This window comes from Gymnoscopelus microlampas (assembly GCF_963454915.1).
Source record: "Gymnoscopelus microlampas genome assembly, chromosome: 2".
Classification (NCBI taxonomy): Eukaryota; Metazoa; Chordata; class Actinopteri; order Myctophiformes; family Myctophidae; genus Gymnoscopelus; species Gymnoscopelus microlampas.
In genome coordinates, this window is record NC_139939.1 from 41,778,157 (window position 1) to 41,799,816 (window position 21,660).

General features: G+C 41.7%; 1 protein-coding gene across 1 annotated transcript in view; it reads right to left on the reverse strand.

The window, feature by feature from the left end:
* Positions 1-21,660, reverse strand: part of LOC311065574 (protein kinase C alpha type-like) — a 175,354-nt gene that overhangs the window by 99,221 nt on the left and 54,473 nt on the right. Inside the window, exon 4 of the mRNA XM_084085990.1 lies at positions 11,392-11,474. Within this exon, the coding sequence (XP_083942116.1) occupies positions 11,392-11,474 (83 nt within the window). The remainder of the gene's footprint in view (positions 1-11,391; positions 11,475-21,660) is intronic.

A 21,660-nucleotide genomic window follows, 5' to 3' on the forward strand; every position in this document is an offset into this window, starting at 1 on the left:
CCACATCCATGAAGCATAACAGAAGCGACAGTTCCGCAAGACCAGAGCCGGTTCCTCCCTCTCACCCAGCCAGCTACCATCACATGCCCTCACTGCAACCGGTCATTTCGCGCAAGGATCGGCCTCATCAGCCATCTTTGCACCCACATGACATTGTGAAGTCACTTGGTCATCTTCGCAAGCGAAAGACGAACATAGGCACAGTATGTGTGCGTGCGTGCGTGCGAGCGTGCGTGCGTGCAGAAAACACTTGCTGTTACCAGCCACGAGGGTGAGTAAGTGTTTGGAGAGCTGTCTGTGTTAAAAGGCCAACAGTTTTAGAAAAGAACACAAAAGAGTGAAAAGTCAACACATGCACACACACACACACACACACACACACACACACACACACACACACACACACACACACACACACACACACACACACACACACACACACACACACACACACACACACACACACACACACACACACACACACACACATGCTTTCTCACAAATTGATCTCTCAATTGATGTGTGTGTGCGTCATCCAATGCATCAATCTGTTCATTCGTACCCCCATCCCCCCTGCACTCCAGTCTTTCCTTTCCTATTTGAACTCTTTTCATGCTGGGTTTCATGCCATGTACTCCAATCTTGTTCTTCCTAAGTGGCTCTGGATAACACTCTGGATGAATTTTAACTGTCTCTCCATTACTGGTGATGCTTAAACGAGACTGCTGGCACTGAGTGTTGTTGACTTATGACACTCATTTCTTTAAAAGAATCTACTTTAAAATGCATAGGCTTTCCTTATCTTTGCGCAGGAAAACAGTTGAAATCGATCAGTTGCTATGAGAGCACACTACACTTGTTGTCTTGAGTTCGATAACGAGGATAATTTGATTGGATTTTGTTATGGCATAACAAAAGAAGACTTTAGTAAGGATTGGAGTCTTGTGATTTTACTGCAATTACTGATTTAATGTATATCCTTTACTATATACCAACAACAATTTCCCTACTATTATATCCAGCAGCTCCCATTGTAATATTTTGACTGACTCGATGCCCGTCGTGGGTTGCAGCCATCAAGACCTGAGGAATCCACAGGGGAAGATAGTGTTTCTACAACATACGGTACAACGTATCTGATTTAGATTATTATTAAAAAACATAGGCTACATTAACCACTTCAGCTCTATTTAAACTTTGCCGATCTACAAGCTCACAACGCGTCGCGATGCAACAATGGGGGTGGGGGGTGATTAGAGAGGAGTGGTTAGGGGTTGAATACATTTGCTAATGTGTGAAATTCTTCCAAAGCTATTTTCTTTAATTTGGGTATTCTGGGTTAGAAAGTAGAAAGTAAAATTAAATTTGAAAGCTTACATTCTGACATTCTGACTGAAAAATGACCATGAGCTACTTGTGTCTCAAACCACTGTACTGGGTCTCATTTGTGTGTCATCCCCTATGGGCAGAAGTGGACGTTCTTTTGGAGGTGCACTCTATAGAGTAGGGGTCTTCAACGTTTTTCAGGCCAAGGACCCCTTAGCTGAGAGAGAGATGACGCAGGGACCCCCACTACATTATTGTATAAAACTGTGTTGCAGATTAAACTTTTTTCATATTTCAGTGAAGCGATTTTGAGTAAATGACCAAATGACAAACGAAAAGTGGATTGTTATAGTGCCATCATGAGGTCAATTTCTAAATTGGGGATTGAATTCCTTTGGCCTACTGACAGAGTGCATGGACAATTTGTATTAGTAGTTTGTGAGATTAGCTATGGACGGACGGACAGACACACAGACAGACAGAAACTAAAATATTATCTCCCGCCCTGGCCTTGCAGAGAAACTTCTATCAGTTTAAATGACAAACTAAACAGCTTAAAACGACCTCTCCATCCATGGGCATGGTTTAATAACTTGTCATGAAAGTATTTCTTGGTAGTGTATATTGTTTTGGCCTTGTAGGATCTCTCGCCAAAGTCTATAAACATTTTTCAGATGGAATAACAGCATCCTATGTCCTGTTTTTTTACCCTGGTACTCTAGTTACTTACAGAGCATGGGAACACAAATGTTGGCCTTCTCGCATCTTATCTCCGGTCCATCAGTAGATTGTATACCTCTCTCTTACTTTGAAGATTTCTGTTTCTGCACTGAAAACACTACACTGAATTCAGCAGATGCTGATAGTTGTTGTAATTGTCATGCATTACTGCATTATTGAGCAATGATATAACAAGACATTGCCATCTTAAAGACTGTATTTCAAAGCACAATATTAGTTGAGCCATATATACATCTACTCTATGTCACATGCTGGCAAAATTTGTCCACCAGAGGGTGCTGAATACACAAAACCTGGTTCAACTATGAACACCTCTAGGTTGCCTTATTGAGGACACAGGTGCTTCAAGCCTAATTAATGCTTCGGTGAAAAAGTGCCATGTGATATGTCGCTAGACGAACATTACACTTTGTCAAAGTGTAAACGGGGTTAAGCATAAATTAGGCTTAACAATACTGTTTGCCGATGCATACAATCAGGTGGAAGGATCAGCTGCAGAATGTGTTCTGCAGCTGAATGAGCTGCAGAACACATTCACTTATTCTTTGTGGAAGGGCGTATCCACTCATGGCACCCACTGCAAGGGCTTCTTCAATGGCTCCTATTCATCATTATCATTATGTGAAAACACTCACAGCACACTGCGAGTACTCGCTGTGTGCATACCGTGCAACGTGCATACCGTGCACCTTGTGTGTCTGCAAGCACATCTCCCATGAACTCATCTGTCGGAAACCACGAACCCTGACAGGGCTCAGTGGGACACGTCAACACTCAGACACCAAAATAAAAACAGTGTGCTAAGCACAAATACGGGGCATTGAATTTCCTTGCACCAGTCGTGCCAAGGATTGGGCCGTGCAGCTCTGAAAACATGCGCTGGGACTCTGTGTTGGGCTGAGAGGGGGTGGGGGGGCACAGACAGTATTACATCGCATGGGCATGGCTGGCTAGATTTACAGGCAGGCACGCTGCGCAGCCCCCTCAGACCGCTGGATTCATCGGCTGAGAGGTGGGGACCTTCAAAAGGCAGATTTATTTAATTTTGAAGGAGACCATGCTAACATTAACATAAATTTCAGCGTTAGAAATCTGATGCGTGCGTACCATATATAGCTAAGAGCTCATTTTCATCTGCAGTCCCTGGCAATCACACTGTATATAAAGTGCTAAACACATAAAACTATACATTACAGATTACAATATACGTAGTTACATGACGTTACAACACTAACACAGAGGACGATCTCACTGCCATCTATTTATAAATGTCAATGAAGAAGAATTAGACTTTGTGGACCCATCAAAGCAACCAGGTGTTCAGTGCTGAGACATTGTGCAACAGATTTTATAGAAGTGAAATTGATAAGTGGATCTCATTCCTGCAGGAATGGCGTCATTCTGGATTTGAGGTTTCAGGCAGATTTTGCAGATGTGAGCAGCTCGACAATCTGGTGGGCTAAAGGTCCTTACATACCGGCGAATATAGCGAATATACGCAAAATTCGGACTCGTTCCGAATAATTAAAAGACGCTTTTTCGCTTCGCTTTTTCGCTCCATGTACGGAGCCATTGACTTTATAAGGTTTTTTAAAAAAACACATTATTCGCACGAAAAAATCGCCCCGGTGTGTAAGGACCTTGACACTGTAGAAGACTAAGTTCATTCACGGGTGCTGGGATGTTGTGCAAGGCTTCATCTCAACCCATTGAGCTTCTAGGTCTCTGAGCTTCATGTCGAGTATTGCAAGGACTATAAAAATTACTCCCTCTCTCATCCAAGTGAGTGAGGGCGGTGTGGAGAGCCATGGCCACTGCATCATCGGTAGATCTATTTTGCCGGTATGCAAACTGCCATGGATCCAGCGTGGCGTGCAGGGCCGAGCAGATGTGATCTCTTACCAGCCTCTCAAAACATGAGTGTTAGCACGCTTGGGGACTGGTACTATGGTGGTACATTTTGAAGCCTACAGGAACCTCAGCTTGGGAGAGGGAGAGGTTAAAAATACCTGTCAGCTGGTGTGCACAGACTTTGAGGACACGACCTGGTATGCCACCGGGGTACGCCGCTTTACGGGTGTTCACCCGCATGAAGGCCTTCCACACATCACCCTCCGAGATGGATAATGGGCTGGCCTCCTGTGGTGGCGCAGGCTCTGGTGGTCTGGTGTTGGTGCTGTCTGTCTCGAACCGGCCGGAGGTGTTCAGCTCATTGGGGAGGGAGACAGAGGGGGACTCCATGCTTCTGGTTCGCCCTCTGAAGTCCGTTATTTCCCGGAGCCCTTGCCACACACTCCTCGTGTCCCCATTATTGAACTGATCTTCCAGCTTAGCACTATACTGCCGTTTAGCTTTCCCGATGGCTCTCTGGAGGTCAGTGCGGGTGGAACTCAGATTTCCGGTTCTAAAGGCAGAATCTTGTGCATGCAATGCTGCGCAGACGTAGCTGTTGAGCCAAGGCTTCTGGTTTGGAAACGTTTTACAACGTATTTTTTTTGTATGCACTTACTGATGAACTGAGTCTGAGAACTTGTTCCAATTATTCCCAGAGGCGTTTCGAAACATCTCCAAGTCTGTGTGTTGGAAACTGTCTTGTAACATGCTGTATAATCGGAGTGCTCAGAACAGATTCTGACCTCTCTTACGCTGGCTGGCTCCCATTTGAGCTTTTGCCTGTAGGCGGGGAGTAGTAGGACAGAATTGTGGTCCGACCTATCGAATGGTGGATGTGGTAGGGCCCCCGAAAAGGCATGCAGCATTGACCGAGAACCCTCTCCCCTCGTGAGTTACACATGACAGGGAGGACTTTCTTCAGGTTTAAAGAGTTGAAATCACGCACCAAAATTAAGCAACCATCAGGATAAGCAGACTTCAAATCATTAATTGTCCCATACAATTCCTTTAGTGCTGCCTCTTCATTTGCATCAATCTAATCTCTATCAATCTAAACTCCTTAATGTAGCGGCCATAGATGAGTAGGTAGTGGCCATCTGGTGTCTAAGTGTCCCTTGATAAAGACGTTTAACCGCTAACAGCTCCCCACAGGAATGCTCATCATGACCATCAGAGCAGCCATAATCTAAGTGAGACTGAAACCAAAACTCAAAATGTCTACCTTAATCCAATATGAAATCACATCAAGTTTAATCATTAGATCACTCCCATTATGACTTATTGAGTTGAATACATGTTAGATTCTCTTAGCATTTCCTGAAAACTGTCTTACACTCAACAAAGGCATAGGCCTACTGTTGCCATAAATGTGCTATTTCCTCCTGGGCCTTCCTACCACTGTGTTAGGAGAATCAAATGGAGTTGGAGGTGGATCACTCACTGCTGTAATGCTTTTTGATATCCACCTTTTGATATCCACCTTACCATTGTAATGCGAGTGGTTTGCCAGGCAGTCAGGTGGGCATGCAATTCTCTGTGGCCTTATTAGAGGGACGTATGACAACTAATGAAGCTCTGATCACAAGTTCAGTCAGGAAGAACTCATCTTCTTCTTTCTTTTTTTCAAAAAAACACATTTGAGGAAGTTGTTGTCTCTTCCCACGCCTCATTTAAGGACTAGAGGGAATCTCTGGGTCTAATGATGAGAGAACTGCAAGGAAATTATACTTTTTTCTGTGCGGGAGATAAAACTATAAATCATGTTAAATTCCTTGTCCTTCTCAGATAGTGTTCCTGACTGAAGTTCACAATATTGATAAGTACAATTTTAGTTAGTTAGTTTATTTATTTTGGTCATGATTTAAAATTCCTACATGTGTCATTTGTGTGTGTGTGTGTGTGTGTGTGTGTGTGTGTGTGTGTGTGTGTGTGTGTGTGTGTGTGTGTGTGTGTGTGTGTGTGCGTGCGTGTGTGCGTGCGTGCGTGCGTGCGTGCGTGGCAGTGAGCCATGCGGTGTCAGCCTCAGGTCAGTCCTGTCTGTTTCCAAGCAGAGACAGAGAGGGCACCGTGTTTCTGTTTAATTCAGTTACTTCTCTTAGCTAGATCCACACTGAACTGCCCTCAGGGGACCAGGGTGATTGTGTGTTACTGTGTTCATGTATGTGGGTGACCATGTGTGTGTGTGACCATGTGTGTGTTAATACGTGTGTGTGTGTGTGTGTGTGTGTGTGTGTGTGTGTGTGTGTGTGTGTGTGTGTGTGTGTGTGTGTGTGTGTGTGTGTGTGTGTGTGTGTGTGTGTGTGTGCATGCGTTTGTGCATGCGTGTGTGCATGCGTGTGTGCGAGAGGGTAAAATAGAATCAGTGCAGAGAGAGTTGCAGATTTCCCCAGGTCACACCGGGAAAAGTGGACATCAATGATGCAGTAGCTACAGACACACAGGTGTGCTCACACACACACACACACACACACACACACACACACAAAAAAACTCTCCTCTCGGTTTCATCTCCAGAGCCCCTGTAGTGAAACGGGAAGCCCTTGCATTATTGATGGTGCTTGTTTTGCAAAGCGCTGCCCTTGCTCTCACTGTAAGCAACCAAACACTGCCAAATGGAAACATTATGTTTCATTCATTGGCCTAATGGGGCTAATTGACATTAACATGACTGGCATTGTAGCCTAATGGTTCAAGTGACCAGAAGATCATCTGGTCCAGTTCCCCAGGGAATACTGTATATATAGGGAAGAGATGAGTAAGGCTTGCTCTCCCCTCCCTACTACTACTGTGGATACGCTGTACATAGTACAGGTGGCACAACAACACGTGGTCAGCTCTCAAGCATGCATGGATAACCCTGAAGCCTGATTCATACTTAGTTGCACATGGGTGACGCGCACCGAAAATGCACTGGCACGCAGTGTGAGCTTGTAAAAAATCTGTTATTTTCATTAAAGAAAAAGTATTTAAAAAAAAGACAACACCCCAGGCTGTTGCTGTCAATAAGAATGTCTTCCTACACAACTTGTTACATTAGCTAGGAGTTTGCTTTTGAGGAGGACATTGCTAGTGAATAAATCTGGTAGTGATTGCTGTTATCATGCATGGATTATGGATTATGGACCGGCCAATGGGGCCCAAAATGTTCCCTTTAAAAATATATATATATATTCAAATATTTGCACCAATGTTCAAGATTTAAAAAAAATAGCAGATCTTCAAGCTCGGTGCCACAAGCTTGTATATCTGCTATTTTTGAATAGCCAAAGTATACAATAATGGTTGTAGCAAAAATCTAAAATGACACAGATGCGTTTCCCAGTCTTAATGGCTAAACTTGCAATTTATTAAAATATACACACACATATACTGTAGTATGTCATGAGAGAATGGAATTGGTTTCCCTTGAAGGGGTTCTCCTCCTGCTATACCCATTACCCAGGGGCCTCCTCACACCTCCAGTCCTGGCTGGCATCACTACAGTTTTATAACACCATCCGGCGGAGGTGTTATAAAACACTTTGGCAGCACTGTGCTGATTCTTTGGTATTATGCTCTTGGGCTGCTAGGGTGGTCTTCGTTGCATGCTACTGTATAGGATGTAAATCATAAAGCTGGTTGAGCTACCACAGATACTGCAGTTTTTCTGGATATTTGCCAGCCATGTAAGTTATTGTCTTCCTACCTGGACTGCACACCCGGGGATTGCAAGACAAAACTCTCCAAACTGAGCAATCTCAGTGGTTGCCCCTAGCAACAGAATTCATATTGCACAAAAATCTATATTAAAAAAAAGAAAGTATTGAATAAACAGTAGCAGAAGAAAGTATTTTTGATTTGATTTTTTTTGTAGAAACTGAAAGGAATCATACAGGATTAGCAAAACACTCTCAAAGCGTTGTTTTTTGTGTGTGTGTTTAGGTGGAGAGTTTATTACATTTGTTGATGTAACTTATATACATTTTAGAGGAATATTACACTGGCATACTCTACAGTATAGCTGCCATTTGTTTGTCCACATCAAAAAGGTAGCCAGTAAGAGCAGTCTAATTCAACACAGAAGGATGTGCGTCATAATGCATAATAATAAACAAAACCAAATAAATCCCGTTGTGATTCCTGAGATGACGAATGCATATTTTTGCAATAGTGCATGGTGTGAGCCTATTGACAATACATATCCAGACTCTCTACAGCAGGGGTCTTCAACGTTTTTCAGCCCAAGGACCCCCTAGCTGAAAGAGAGATGAAGCAGGGACCCCCACTAAGTACTGTATAAAATTGTATTTTCATAGATCTCAGACCAAAACCAAAAATAGCCGGTCTACAAGCTCACAACGCCTCGCAGCGCGAGGCGTTGTGAGCTTGTAGATCTGCTATTTTTGGTTCTCTTCAGAATAGGTGTAATAGGGTTCAAGTGGTTAATGTAAAAAGAAAATCCAATCACACAAAGATTTGGCGGCCCCCCTGTAGTAACCCTGAGGACCCCCTAGGGGTCAAGGACCCCCTGTTGAAGACCCCTGCTCTGCAGAGATGATGAATGGTAAACTACTACATACAGTTTACCTCATTACCGTGCACTACTCTCAGACTGGCGCTTCACAGATAATCCCCCCAGCTCCCCCCCAGACTATTTTCTACAGCGTTATGGCTTCTGTGTCATCCATGGTGCGCTCTATTAAAAGAGTCTAGGAGGATCTTGAATGACATATCTCCAGTTACAGGGGCACACAAACTGCGCTGCAGTTGAGGCTATGGCCGTGTGCACATTAGCACTTAGCAATAATATACAAGCAATAGCTCGCAGACTGCAGCAGCAGCAGAGGAAGAGAGAGAAGTGAAGTCTCGTTGAAATGCTTCACACAATAGGCCAGATTGTGTCCGTGAGTTGGACAGCTGATTGCAATGTTTTTTCTTCATACTGCATGCTCTGCATTGTGAAATTAAAGTGTGCTTCTCCGGCCCAAATAACTATTTTATTGATGTATGAATGAATGAATGAATGAATGAATGAATGAATGAATGAATGAATGAATTAATTTGTTCATTCATTCATTAATTCATTCATTCAATCAATCAATCAATCCATCCATCTGTTAGAAGGCAGAGACAGATGATCTGGTATCCTTTGAATGGCACTTTTTTTTTTTTACAACATGGATTTTCAGTCATCAGCGCTTCAATACCAATACCAGAAAGATGCATGATGGAGGATGTGTACGAATTAAATCCTGCTGGTGTAGAAGAACCAATAATCATACCTTACAGACTAAACTTAGTCTATTGGTATTTCAGCCTTGAGCTGCCTGCGGCAAATAATAATAGGATTTTTAGACCCGCTACCGGTGGTGGGGCTCTATAAGGACGGCCATGTCAGTCATTTTTGTCAGTTTGTCTGTCCCAACGATTTGTCCCAAACATGCAGCATTATCTTGAAGGAGTCTGGCTGGAATACTATGACACTTGTTGAGCACATTCATGCTGCTTGGATGATGACCCCTACTAATTGTGGCGGACCCAATGGCCTTTCCCCCTCGGATAATAAAATCGATTGGTTCAAACACTTTGTGTAAGGCGGCCTCTAGAGGTCACTAGTAGTTAGGTTACAGCAGATTGTAGACCAGCTTAGTGGCACTTGTGGTTAGAGTGTCAATCCTGAGATTGGTAGGTTGGAGTTCGATACCCTGGTTGGGTCAATACTTTGTAGTCTCATACAAACAACAAATTAACACAAACCCTGTGCATCTGCCAACGATTAATGATGATTTAATGAACTGTAGGGTGTTGAATTGTGATGATTTAAATATGAAGTGTTTGATTATTTTGCCCTTTTTTATTAGATTTGAGATTTGAGACACTGTTGATGAAGGGCAGGACATGATTTTCCTGCTGGAAGAAGCAAAAAGGAAGGGGTGGGCGTAGTAACAGCACTGACTTGACATGCAGCCACCATGCAGCGCTCGGGCGGGGACCAACTCCAGTTGTAATGCCAGTACCTTGTTCAAGGGCAGTGGCAGAAATATGTACCTACAGTAGCAAGAATGTCTTTTGGTGTGGGAGGAAACTGGAATACCCAACGCAAACACGGGGAGAACATGCAGAAAGGCCACCCCTGCCGGTGTTCGAACCTATGACCTTCTTGCTGCGATGGGGCAGCAGCGCTAAGCACTGTTCCTCCGACTCCAACTGCCTAAGCGGCTGTGTGCGCCCCTTAAATTTATTTTACTGGAACATGGTGACAATACACTAAAGGGAATTAACTCTCTCAGTGCCACGCCCCGAGATACCCCGAGTTTTCCCCGAGTACCCTCGCTGCCAGAACGAGAAATCCCGAGTTTTTACTTTTTACTGTGGTCGCGCTATTCTGTTTATTTTTCATGATCACTTTCACTTCCTGACTCCTTCAGAGTCACTGGGTTCCGGTTTCATGACGCAGATTCCGTTTCCGGTTCTCATTTTTTTCCCGCGGTCATTTTCGGCCAGATTAGGGAAAGTCACGGTTTTTCACACGGTATACAAAACGAACGGAGAGGTCTACTGCTACTCTCTTTGTTCTGGGTGACGATCAGTCATCCAGGCGAGCGAGTCAACGAGGTGATCAATGTCTCGATTTGTCGCTCTCTACTGGTAGAACTGTCGTATGAGTTTAAAGCTGCATATAGACAAGCTATTTGAAAATTAAATTACAAAATAACAACAACAAAAAAACGAAAATTGCTGGCACTGGGGGAGTACTTTATGAAAATACTCTGGCACTGAAAGAGTTCATTAAAGCTGCTGTTGTAGCTCAACCATGAACAGATATGTTTTCATTTCAGAGGTTTTTGCTTGAACAGCTCCAAACAAAAATCTGATTCCGAATCAAATCCGATTCTGAAGATGATGAAAGATTAGTTATATTATTTGCAATTTGCAAATACATTCATTGGACAATCTTGCCATCAAAGTATTAAAAGAAAGGCAGGTATGTCATTAAATGTATGGACATTACACAGTAAAATCTACAGTTTAATGTTCATTAATCTCAGAGAGATCAATTAAAAGGTTAAAGCAAAACTTAGTTAATGTAGTTACTGCCGCTCCATACCCGTGCAATCTTGGAGGTATTGAATAATACAGCTCTAGATGCTTAGGGGGACTATCCCTGTCATGAGAAAAGCAAGCCTAATTTTTCTCCTGTCCAAGTGCTTTGTAACAAGAAATGGATGTATGGTATAATACTGTAAAGCTCTGCCACTAACACAGAGACAGAGGGGGGGCTTCGAAAAGAGCCGTGGCCTGTTGACATCAGCGAGCACATCAGTGACGTCAGTCGCATAAATGTGACGGAGAGAAAACGAAACAAAGGGATCAAGCACCGATCAACCCTGACCACGACCTGCTCTGCGGCAAAACTCGCAGAGAGGCAACAGCTGGCGCATGGTTACTTACGTCTGTGTCTGGTCCCTTATCTGCCCCGGGGCAGCAGAACGTGACAAACTCATGGCACCTCTTGTGGCACACAAAACAGCAAACTGAAAGGGAAAGAGAGAGAGAGAGAGAGAAAGAGAGAGAGAGAGAAAGGAGACAATGTTAAAATGACTGAAGAGGAGAAAGCTTCTTAACATTTGTCAAGATGGCCAGTCCACCACCTCTTAAAGCTTTGTACTCTGTACACTGTAAAATACAGACTGTCAGTGTAACTCCGACAGTGTAAAATGTGTACACTGTTAGAGTTCAAACTGATGATTTTACTGTGAACCTCCCAGGATCTAAGACACAAAACACACATGGACACACACACACACACACACACACACACACACACACACACACACACACACACACACACACACACACACACACACACACACACACACACACACACACACACACACACACACACACACACACACACACACACACACACACACGTAACAGTGATTGCATACAGTATGCATAGTGAAACACAGATATAGATGTTGGATTTCAGTGTCAATGAGTGCAGCACAGTCATTGAGGGGAGAGAATGGCATCTATGGATACCATCTCCCAGACAGGCAGACACTGGCTGACACAGAGAGGAGAGAAAAGGCAGGCTGGCTTCAATAATGGACATATGCCCGCCTCCCTCTCTCTCCCTCCCTCCCTCTCTCGCTCTCTCTGTATTTGGAGGCAGACAGTTGCTGTGCAGGATAAAAGCTGTTGAATTAGTGGGGAGATTTAACTTACTGGTATATCCCGCTTTAACTGTCTCTCAGTTTCTCACATTTTCCATTGATCACTAGCCCTCTAAAAAGCTTTGCCCTCAAGAAATATGATTTCTTTCTGACTTATACACCGAATCTTAAAATACATACCATCTATCTATCTATCAATCTATCTATCCCCTTTTAGACAACATCATGATGTATGTGACCAGTTAATCAGTTGTTCCTAGACTTGTTTTTTCAAAGTAATGTGTTATGTCAGTCTCTTCAGAGCTTATGTGCATTTTTGTGACAAGCCACGCCCACTGCCACTTTTTGCCAATCATGTTGTTCTTCGGCTCAGGGCAAACCTTTTCACTGAGTTTTGTGCAAATCCATTCTGCTCAAGATCCTGGTAACTGATAGACAGATGGACCGACTGGGGCTACATTTTTGATTAACAGTGATGAAGGCACTTTCCCTGGCGGTTCTTTTTACTTTTAATTTCTCAATAAATCACGGCTACCCATCACTGTTCCAATCATGTTTGTCGGCTGGCACCGTAACTGTGCGTTTCTCCTACTTTAATTCTTATAGTAGTTAACAATGTTAGTTACAATTTGAATACATTAATTACATTATGCTGTGGCCGATAGTTCTGGGGAAGAACAATCCAGTGCATGATTGTATCTAAGTTGTACTGAACACATTCACTTTCGTACCATTAACCCTTTGATGCATGACATGAAAAAAACAACTGAACTTTGTTTTTTTAAAACACCACTTTTCCGCACTGACCACAATGGAAACAGGGCTTTTTGTGTTATCGTGTTATTGTATAGCTGTATCTCTGTACTTTTTGCAAACTGTTGATAAAGTATTCAATCAATCAAAACACTGGAATTCTATTCTTCCTCATCTTTTTTTTCCCCCACTATTTGAACAGCATATCGATTTATCTCCTCTTCAAAATGAACACAGTCGAGGCAATCGTGCCATGTGGGTGCTGTGACATACATTAGCAGAAACAGATGCAAATCAATACAACCACACCCCAAAAACCTTCACCCTGCCCCATGGCTGGTCCAGTCAATAATGAACATCAAACCCGATCTATAACTCACACCACCGCCTACACGCACACAAGACGGATCATCAATCTGATGATTCATAAATACTAAAAGGTTACAGAGCACAGTGGACCTGAAGCCAATCTTTTAAGCCAGCAACCCCCTGTGAGAGAGGCCAATATCTCACACCCAGACAAAACAGTCACTCTTCTCATTCTAAAGAAAAATTAGACAAGGATGAGAAGGCCTGTCACAGTTATTACATAATCACCTGATTGCAATAGTTCGAAAGCAGTTCGATGAAATGGACAGAAATAATATATTTCCATCGCTATGGCCACATAATCGTCCACACTCTTTTAACCTGGAGTCCATATTTTGGGCATTTTTGGGGACTTGTTTTATTTAATTTTTCATGCCCATGCATTTTTTGCATTAAAAGTATATGGCCTGATATTTCAGTGAATTAAGCTATTTGTCATATCTACCCTGTGCTGTTTTATTTACAAAGCCTAAAAGGTAAAAAATATATAATTATGTTAATTATGTTCCAATGGTCAATGCCAAAAACACAATTAAATTAATTACAATTGTTTGTATGACAAGTAATTGCCATCTCAAATGTCATGATCGTAACAGCCCTACCGAAAAAAAACATACAGTACGTTGTCATCAGGCCGAACGCATGAATTCTGAAATACACGCAGAAGTATTTGTAATGCTACATATTTTAAAAATGGATTAAAAACAAATCACATATGATTATCCTAAATGTAGGTGCTTGCTTTATTTCACCTAAGAATGCAAAGTCTATGACATTTTCTGATATTTCTTTTTCTTTTTGCAGCTTTGCTGAAGAAGGTCAACGCTGAATTTGAGTGGCCTTTATTTTGGTGATTCATTGTGCTTTGCAGAGCTCCTCTATTTCCTCCTTTTATACCTCTTCGGGTAAACATGTAACTCAAGTGAAAAGCGCCAGCCTGAATACTATGCATGCTATTGTTCGGCTAAAATGGCACAAGGAAAGGGAATAATACCTACCTAGAGTGTAAGAGTGAGAGACACACACACACACACACACACACACACACACACACACACACACACACACACACACACACACACACACACACACACACACACACACACACACACACACACACACACACACACACACACACACACACACACACACACACAGTATGCTGTTTATGGACTACAGCTTATCATTCAACAAAAATAGTTCCTGCCAAGCTTGACACAAAGCTCAGAGACCTAGGCCTGAAGCCAAGCATGTACAACTGGATACTAGACTTCCTGACCAACTGCCACCAAGAGGTCAGAATGGGCAACATCACATCCTGGCCTGAGATAACTGACATTTGGTTACATTAGTTATCAGTGTGTGTTATAATGTAGTTTGTTTGATAAAAACAACTGAGAACTGACAACGCTACTCTCTGAACGCTGGGTAGATGTAGTCTTTAGGTTATTTTAAAGCCTAAGAATTGTAGTCAATTTGTAGGCGTCATGCGCAGTAGTGTCGCCTCCGTGCGCAACCCTGTGCGCAAGCTCGTGCACAAGCTTGTGAGTCGAGCCCATTGGTCAAAACCGCTTTCGCACGTTCATGTATTGGGTCCTGGCTGCCCTTCCAGAGCCGGCTACCAGGCGGCTCAAGCTTCATTTTTCTATCTTGGTTCTGGGGGCTGGCACCCAACGACTGACACAACCATGGTGGAGATCTGCGCTCCGAGGAGCACACTTTTCTAGTTGCTACTGTAATTTAAACTACGCACCTACTGTATCAGTTACTATATCTGTTGCTATTGTAACTGCCTCATTCCATTGCCTATTTTTCTTTAAACATGAAAACTGCAAATGATGGGAGCTTGTACGACAAAGATTAGAGCATGGTTGTTTGTAATTGGCTGGCCCACTGGTCTTTTTCAAGGGCCAGAACAACACTTACAGTAGGCGTTCAACCCATGAATCACCTCTGACACCATTTTGAAGTAAATGTCTGCATTAAGGGGTAAAACGAGCAAGCCCCACCATAAAAGCACTACTGTCGGAGCTTAATGTACTCCATATTTCAAAGGCAGAGGCATGGTCATTAAGAACCTTATTAATCAAGGCAATCTATCTTTTCTAACCACTACTAGGTTATAATTGTCTTAAACATCCATAACAAGGAAGACTCTGGTAATGGAGAACAGTACAGTTTTTAAACTTGTATCACATTATCTATCCAGGTTTTCTAAGGGTGTGTCACTATGTCAGGCCTGGAATTTCGTTATTTTATGGACAAGGCCTTTGATGTTGTAAATGTTTTGAGGTCACAAAGGCCAAATGCCAAGGCAGTAAGGCCATCCAAAAAAACAATGATTTTAAGGCCACGGAAATAATGCATTTAAATACATTCATACATTCTTCAATAGATAGTATAACTTTCAATAGATAGTATAATAATAAAAAAAGCAAAGGGCTGTTTATTTCACACAATAATCTTTGTGTGAAATAATCGGTAATGGTATTTACAAATTACCAGTATTTGCAGAAACAAAACAAAAGTTCATGCATGCTCAGCTCCGGACAAATCACTGGACTGAAGGCGGAGATGTGGGTGGGGGAGTTAAGAATTCATAATCTCAAAAAAGACACTGATGTTTAAAAAAAAGGCAGTGGAGAAAACTGTACAATTTGCCCGAAAAAAAGGAAAAGCCACTGCCTAGAGCACTTTTTCATATCCTAAAGGGCCATTCACACTGAGCACTACTATAACGATAACTATATCGTTCACCATTGTATTTTTTTTTTATAGTTGGTGTGAACTCTGCCATCCACTTGACGATTTAGAAACTTTATTTGTATAGTTATAGTTATAGCGCTCAGTGTGAATGGCCCTTAAGCCTGTATTTTATTTTATACATGCCTCCTGTGGACAGGCGATGTTTGCCTCTTTACACATTGTGCTGCTGCATGGCTACTTCCATGATAACTAAAATTATCAAGTCAATTGGTTCATTCTGAGCAGAACCAATATTGAGCGTTTCTTGTTCACGTGTTCCACTTGCAACATAAACTGGTTAGAATGAATGAATTTGTTTTATACAGTATATACCGTAAAAGGCCTACAGTGACAGTGATAAACTAGGTGCTAGACACTACACACACACACACACACACACACACACACAGCTTCCTCCCACTCAAAGTGCTCCGCTCTCTTCTCCTCTCCTCCACTTAACTTGAAAATAGTTTGCAGGTCACGTGACCCACAATATTGCTTGAATATAGTAAGAGCCTCCATTACCAGTTTTGATTGAAAACGAACAAGGCAGGAGTGCTGTTTAGAAATGTGTTTTTGTATCAGGCGAAAGAACAGAAAAAACAACAACAAACAACTTAGCTCTTCTTATTAGGTGTCACATTACTCCATGCACACGAATGTATTCATGCACGCCAGCATGAAAACAAAATTCGATGTAAATCGAAAGACATTTGGGAGTTTGGACAGAAATATTTCACTTGTTGCTAAATATATGAATGAAAACATTACATTATTTAACTGTTAGTGGAGATTCCAATTAAGGATTCTGTTATGGATCAATTACAGAAGATTAGATTCATATTTTAGTTTCTGCCGCAAGTAAAATATTGTTGGAGGTAAGTCAATTATAAAAACAATAAGTCTGTTTTACTCCCTGAAGAACTGACAGCAGCTTGGCTCCATCTATAGAGAAAAGTAAAGGTGTTGCAGTGGACTATAAGAGTCGTGACTGTATTGTTTCTCACTCTATAAGGACATGGATAATTACAAAGCAGGTGAGAATGTAATGAGGGCTGTCAAATCAATACTTATTCAATTCTCTGCAAACCCTTTAGCAGAGTGAAATCCTTTACCCCCTCGACCCCCCTGCTTTTGTTTGCAACGATAATAAGTCTTGGTCTCTCTACAATTTCATTTCATCAGATTGGAGGACGTGCAGGAATGAATTCCTTTTGTTTTGTTTCTTTCAGTCTGCAGTGAGATGAGAGGGTGGGCTATGAGAATGCGTATTTTCAAGGATAGATGAGGAATCTTAACTACGTCAAATAAAATATGGAGGTGCCTTGCAGAAACAAGGAGAATGTGTGGGCGATCACTTTTAGTGGGAACATTGAATTGCTTCCCACTCTTGGCTTGTATAAAATTCACTTATTGAAAAGCTGGAGAGCTCGTATTCATCCTATCCATTCTTTAGAATAAGTAATCAGTGAGTCTGCTAGCAAGGGCTTTATCCCTCGTCACCGAACAATGGCTGGATGGCCATGAAAGAGCAAATGGGGAAAAAACACAAAATGCTCTCTACTCAGGGCGCCTGGTGTAGAGACATGCAGAGATAAAGACGTCTGATGAAACCTATTGTTTTGCATTCAATCGCCTATGACTTTTGTTTTATTTACCACCTTCTGACAAATTGGTGACGAATTATAAATAGATGTGATTTATTCTGAACTCCATGAAGACAAGTTTCAAGTTGCGGTCTGACAGCTGGGGCGCTAGGTGCACGTACAGTACATGCTGTGGGTGACCCAGAGAAATAATGGAACATTGCAGGGTCACATTGGCATGAGGCGTACAGCAAATGGGCGAATTGCTCATTTCTGTAGGTCAAGTGGCGTGTCATTCCCTGCCTGCATGTGTTTGCAGGCATGTGTTTGGGATGTGAGTTCTCGGGTAAAAGAGGACCACAATTTGTGCTGGCCGGCTGCTTGGACCAGGTCTACAGCATTATAGCGAGGTGCGCACATGTCCATTGTTATTTTTGTCACACATTAGTTGATGGAGACACACCCACATGGACATCTCCAAAATCACACAAACCTAAATCATATTATGTTACCATGGATTAAAAGAAAAACAAATCTCACGTCTGAACATTTTTGTTTAGCACGTACCAATCTGTGATTTGTGAAACAGTGTGAAATTAGTACTCATTTCACACTGTAAAGTGCATCATGTACTTTATTTGGTGAATATGAATTGAGAAATTAAATGGGCTTTATAATGAAAAAAGCTTCTCATAGAACCAGTGGCAGATTTATTCATTGCATTTGTTATAAACTCCCAAGATCATTTCGTATAAACTTCTACAGACAGTCTCTTTGAGGGGCAGTTTATTGTAAGACTTTGCACGTCCTGCATAAGAACATAATTTTGTTCTTAGGAGACAAATTATGCTTCCAAGGATTTTCTTCCATGACACTGTGAAAATTACACGTAGAGCACATGTGCAATGCTCTAAAATGTAATAATAAAGTTATTGATTACACCTGCAACACATTCACTAATAATGTAGTATCCAGCCTAATTCAACTCATCTCACCATTTTGTGGTCTGGGAAATGCCAAAATGCAACTAAACTCCATCTTTCATCATGATCGTACAGTAACTTTACCACAATCCTCACTTTTCTCTGACATGTCCAGTTTGAATTGAAAGAAAATAACCACACAATCAAGTTTCTAGTTTAAAAACTAAAATGGTTACCTTTCTGCCTGTGCATGAACACTTTACTGCCCTACAGTACATGTGTCTGTTCTGTTACCTGTGAGTGGTCCTTTTACTCTACGTGTGTACATGAGTACACTTGTTTTTTTTTTGTATCTTCAGAGAATTGACACTAGATATAAAAAAAAAAAAACGATTTGAGCATGGTAGGAACTAGGAACACAGTGTACCACCCCCACCCTCTCTCCAGCCACCAGCACAGCACTGTTGGAGGGTATGGACACTTACCCCAGGCATGGCATGACAAATGGATCTCTGGGGGTTTTGAGGAAAATGAGAATCAATCGATCTGATTCTGCATCAACTCTGACCACATGCTGTTTGGTGGAGACAGAGCTAGTGGCTGAGGGTGAAAGAGGGTTGTGTATTCTATGTACTGTATATGCACTACATTTCCTTTTCATAGTATGAGTATGTATTTTGGAGAATTAAATGTAATTTAGAGTACTTATACTTATAAAAATAATTCAAACATCCATGTTTCAGACCAAACCACAGGCCTAGTGGTCTCATCTATAAGGAATATTGTAGAAAGGGGACTATAAGATGCTCATGGCTATGGGAATAATGAAAATGGCAACATTGGTGAAGATGACAGCGATAAAGGTCATAAACAGTGATGAAGAAGACAGTTCAAAATGATCATTGCCACCACCATCAAACGTTTATTTTTTATTTCTTATGCCATAATGATCAATTTAACAGTCAGTCAACAGACTGAAGCTGCCTATATATTCCCCTTCCCCTGTGATATATATTTCATAGCCAGCTCATTACATTAGGGTCATTGATCATATTAAGTAATGGCATCGTAGGGTTATAAAAGTGAAAAATGAATTAAGACATTATTGGGCTGTTTGATTTATTCCTCCCCGTGCCTGGCCCACACCAACACCCCTGCTGTAATAGAAAGTGAAAAGGTCTGCCGTGGACAAAGCAGACGCTACAGGTTCTGCTCACACTCCGAGGCGTCTTTAATGAAGCAATTACTTGCTACTGGTCTATCATTAATGAATGAATCAATGTTAGTATCTTATCTGTTTGATTTACATGATATCGATCATTACATTGTAATTGCAGTCATTGTCGGTGTCTGGGTTTGCTTGTCTCACCATAAAGATGTAATAACTCAAACACACCATGGCAAGAATTAATATATACAGTGTGTATGTATATATATATTTTTTTTCTTCTTTTTTTCTGACTTATAATTATGTGTATGGTTATGAAAATTAAGTATTATTATTTATCATAACTCTGCACATAATTCAGAACTATGAGGAGCCAGGAGCCTGATTGATGGCTAATAAAGCAATACAGCTGTTGGCAGGATCCCCTGATGTCCTCTCTAGCACCGTATCGTACTGTCCATCATCACCTTTAGGCGTTTGACTCAAGAAGCCAACAGAGCAGCAAAGACACTTTACATTCAGTGACCCTCCACTTACCCTTACTCACACTACTGCAACAGCTTCATAAATACAACATGGCCACCACTGTTTTAACCCATTTAGACCTGAGACCGATTCTACAAATGTCTTCTAAATCCTAACTGTTTTCTGAAATACTTAATGTTGCTATAATATCAGTGGTTCTCAAACTTTTTCATGTCAAGGACCACACACAATTAAATGTATTTGGCCGCGGACCCGCATCTCAAAACATTTTGTTCCAGGGACCCCCCAGAAGCAAAGACTCGAGTTACAAATGATTTGCACAAATTTTCAGGATTTTTCAAAAATAGTAGATCTACAAGCTCATAGCGCGGAACTCTATGAGCTTGTATATCTGTTATTTTTGAATAGCCAACATATAAAATATTGATTAAAGTGGTTAATATCTAAAATGACAGATGCTTTCCCGGTCTTAAGGGTTAAAGTACCCAAAGTACTCTCAGGATGGATGTTGACAAAACAGAGTCTGGCTATATGTACATTATTGTGGTTGCGTGCTTACTGGGATCAGGGACTGAAGACACCTGGATGAGATGTTTATGGTGCTCTGCTATTAAGATACATTAGAAGGCTTGATAACATGTTTCCTGTAAGTTTTACAGCATTGCAACAATTAGGACTGAGCAGCGCACTGCTGTTGGGAAACCACACAACGACTTTAAGTTTCCAGTAAATATCCTGAGCTAAAATCAATCCTACAGAGGTAGTGTATTGTTAGGGGCAAAAATAAAGGAACTTTGATCTTTGATGATTAGGTGTGAAGTTGTGAAGCAGTGCGTTTGTATGTCTGTTTACTATAATGTAACTGTCTGCAAATGTGTCCACTGAAGGGTGCTGAAAACGCAAACAAACTTGGGTTCAGCTAGGCACAACTCTAGTTTGCATTTACATTTCACCAAAGACAAATAAAATGAAAATTAAGTATTTTCACTTACAAACCTGTAACCTGCACAAACCTTAATTCACGATGTAATCAGGTACAGTAATGTACCCCAAACATTATATCATAATATTGTACTGGTGATCTCTCTGGATGAATATTAATAGACCATATTCACACGGCGGCAATTTTGGCATTTTGCATTGAAGAAACGGGGTGGCATTTCATTGACTTGATAGCAAAATGGCCGCCGTGTGAATATGGTTTATAGCAGAAAATGATGAATTATGCAGGCATCATTATTGAAATGAGCTCCTTATGGGGTTGTGTCCACAGAAAGTCATTTCTGATCTGCCAGAGCATTTCTGCTGTGCATTTCTATGGTGAAGATGTGCTAGGAGCGCTCCTCTTCCCAGCACCATACTTCACGCTTCAGCACTCTTAGCGGCTAGTGTCATTTGGCAGAGCACCCTGGGTGCCTCAAGTAGAAAATAGTTCAACATTTGGAGAGGAGACTCACTTTTGTTGACCAGCCAATCAAAATCAAGGAAGCGGCAGGAATAAAAAGATCAAC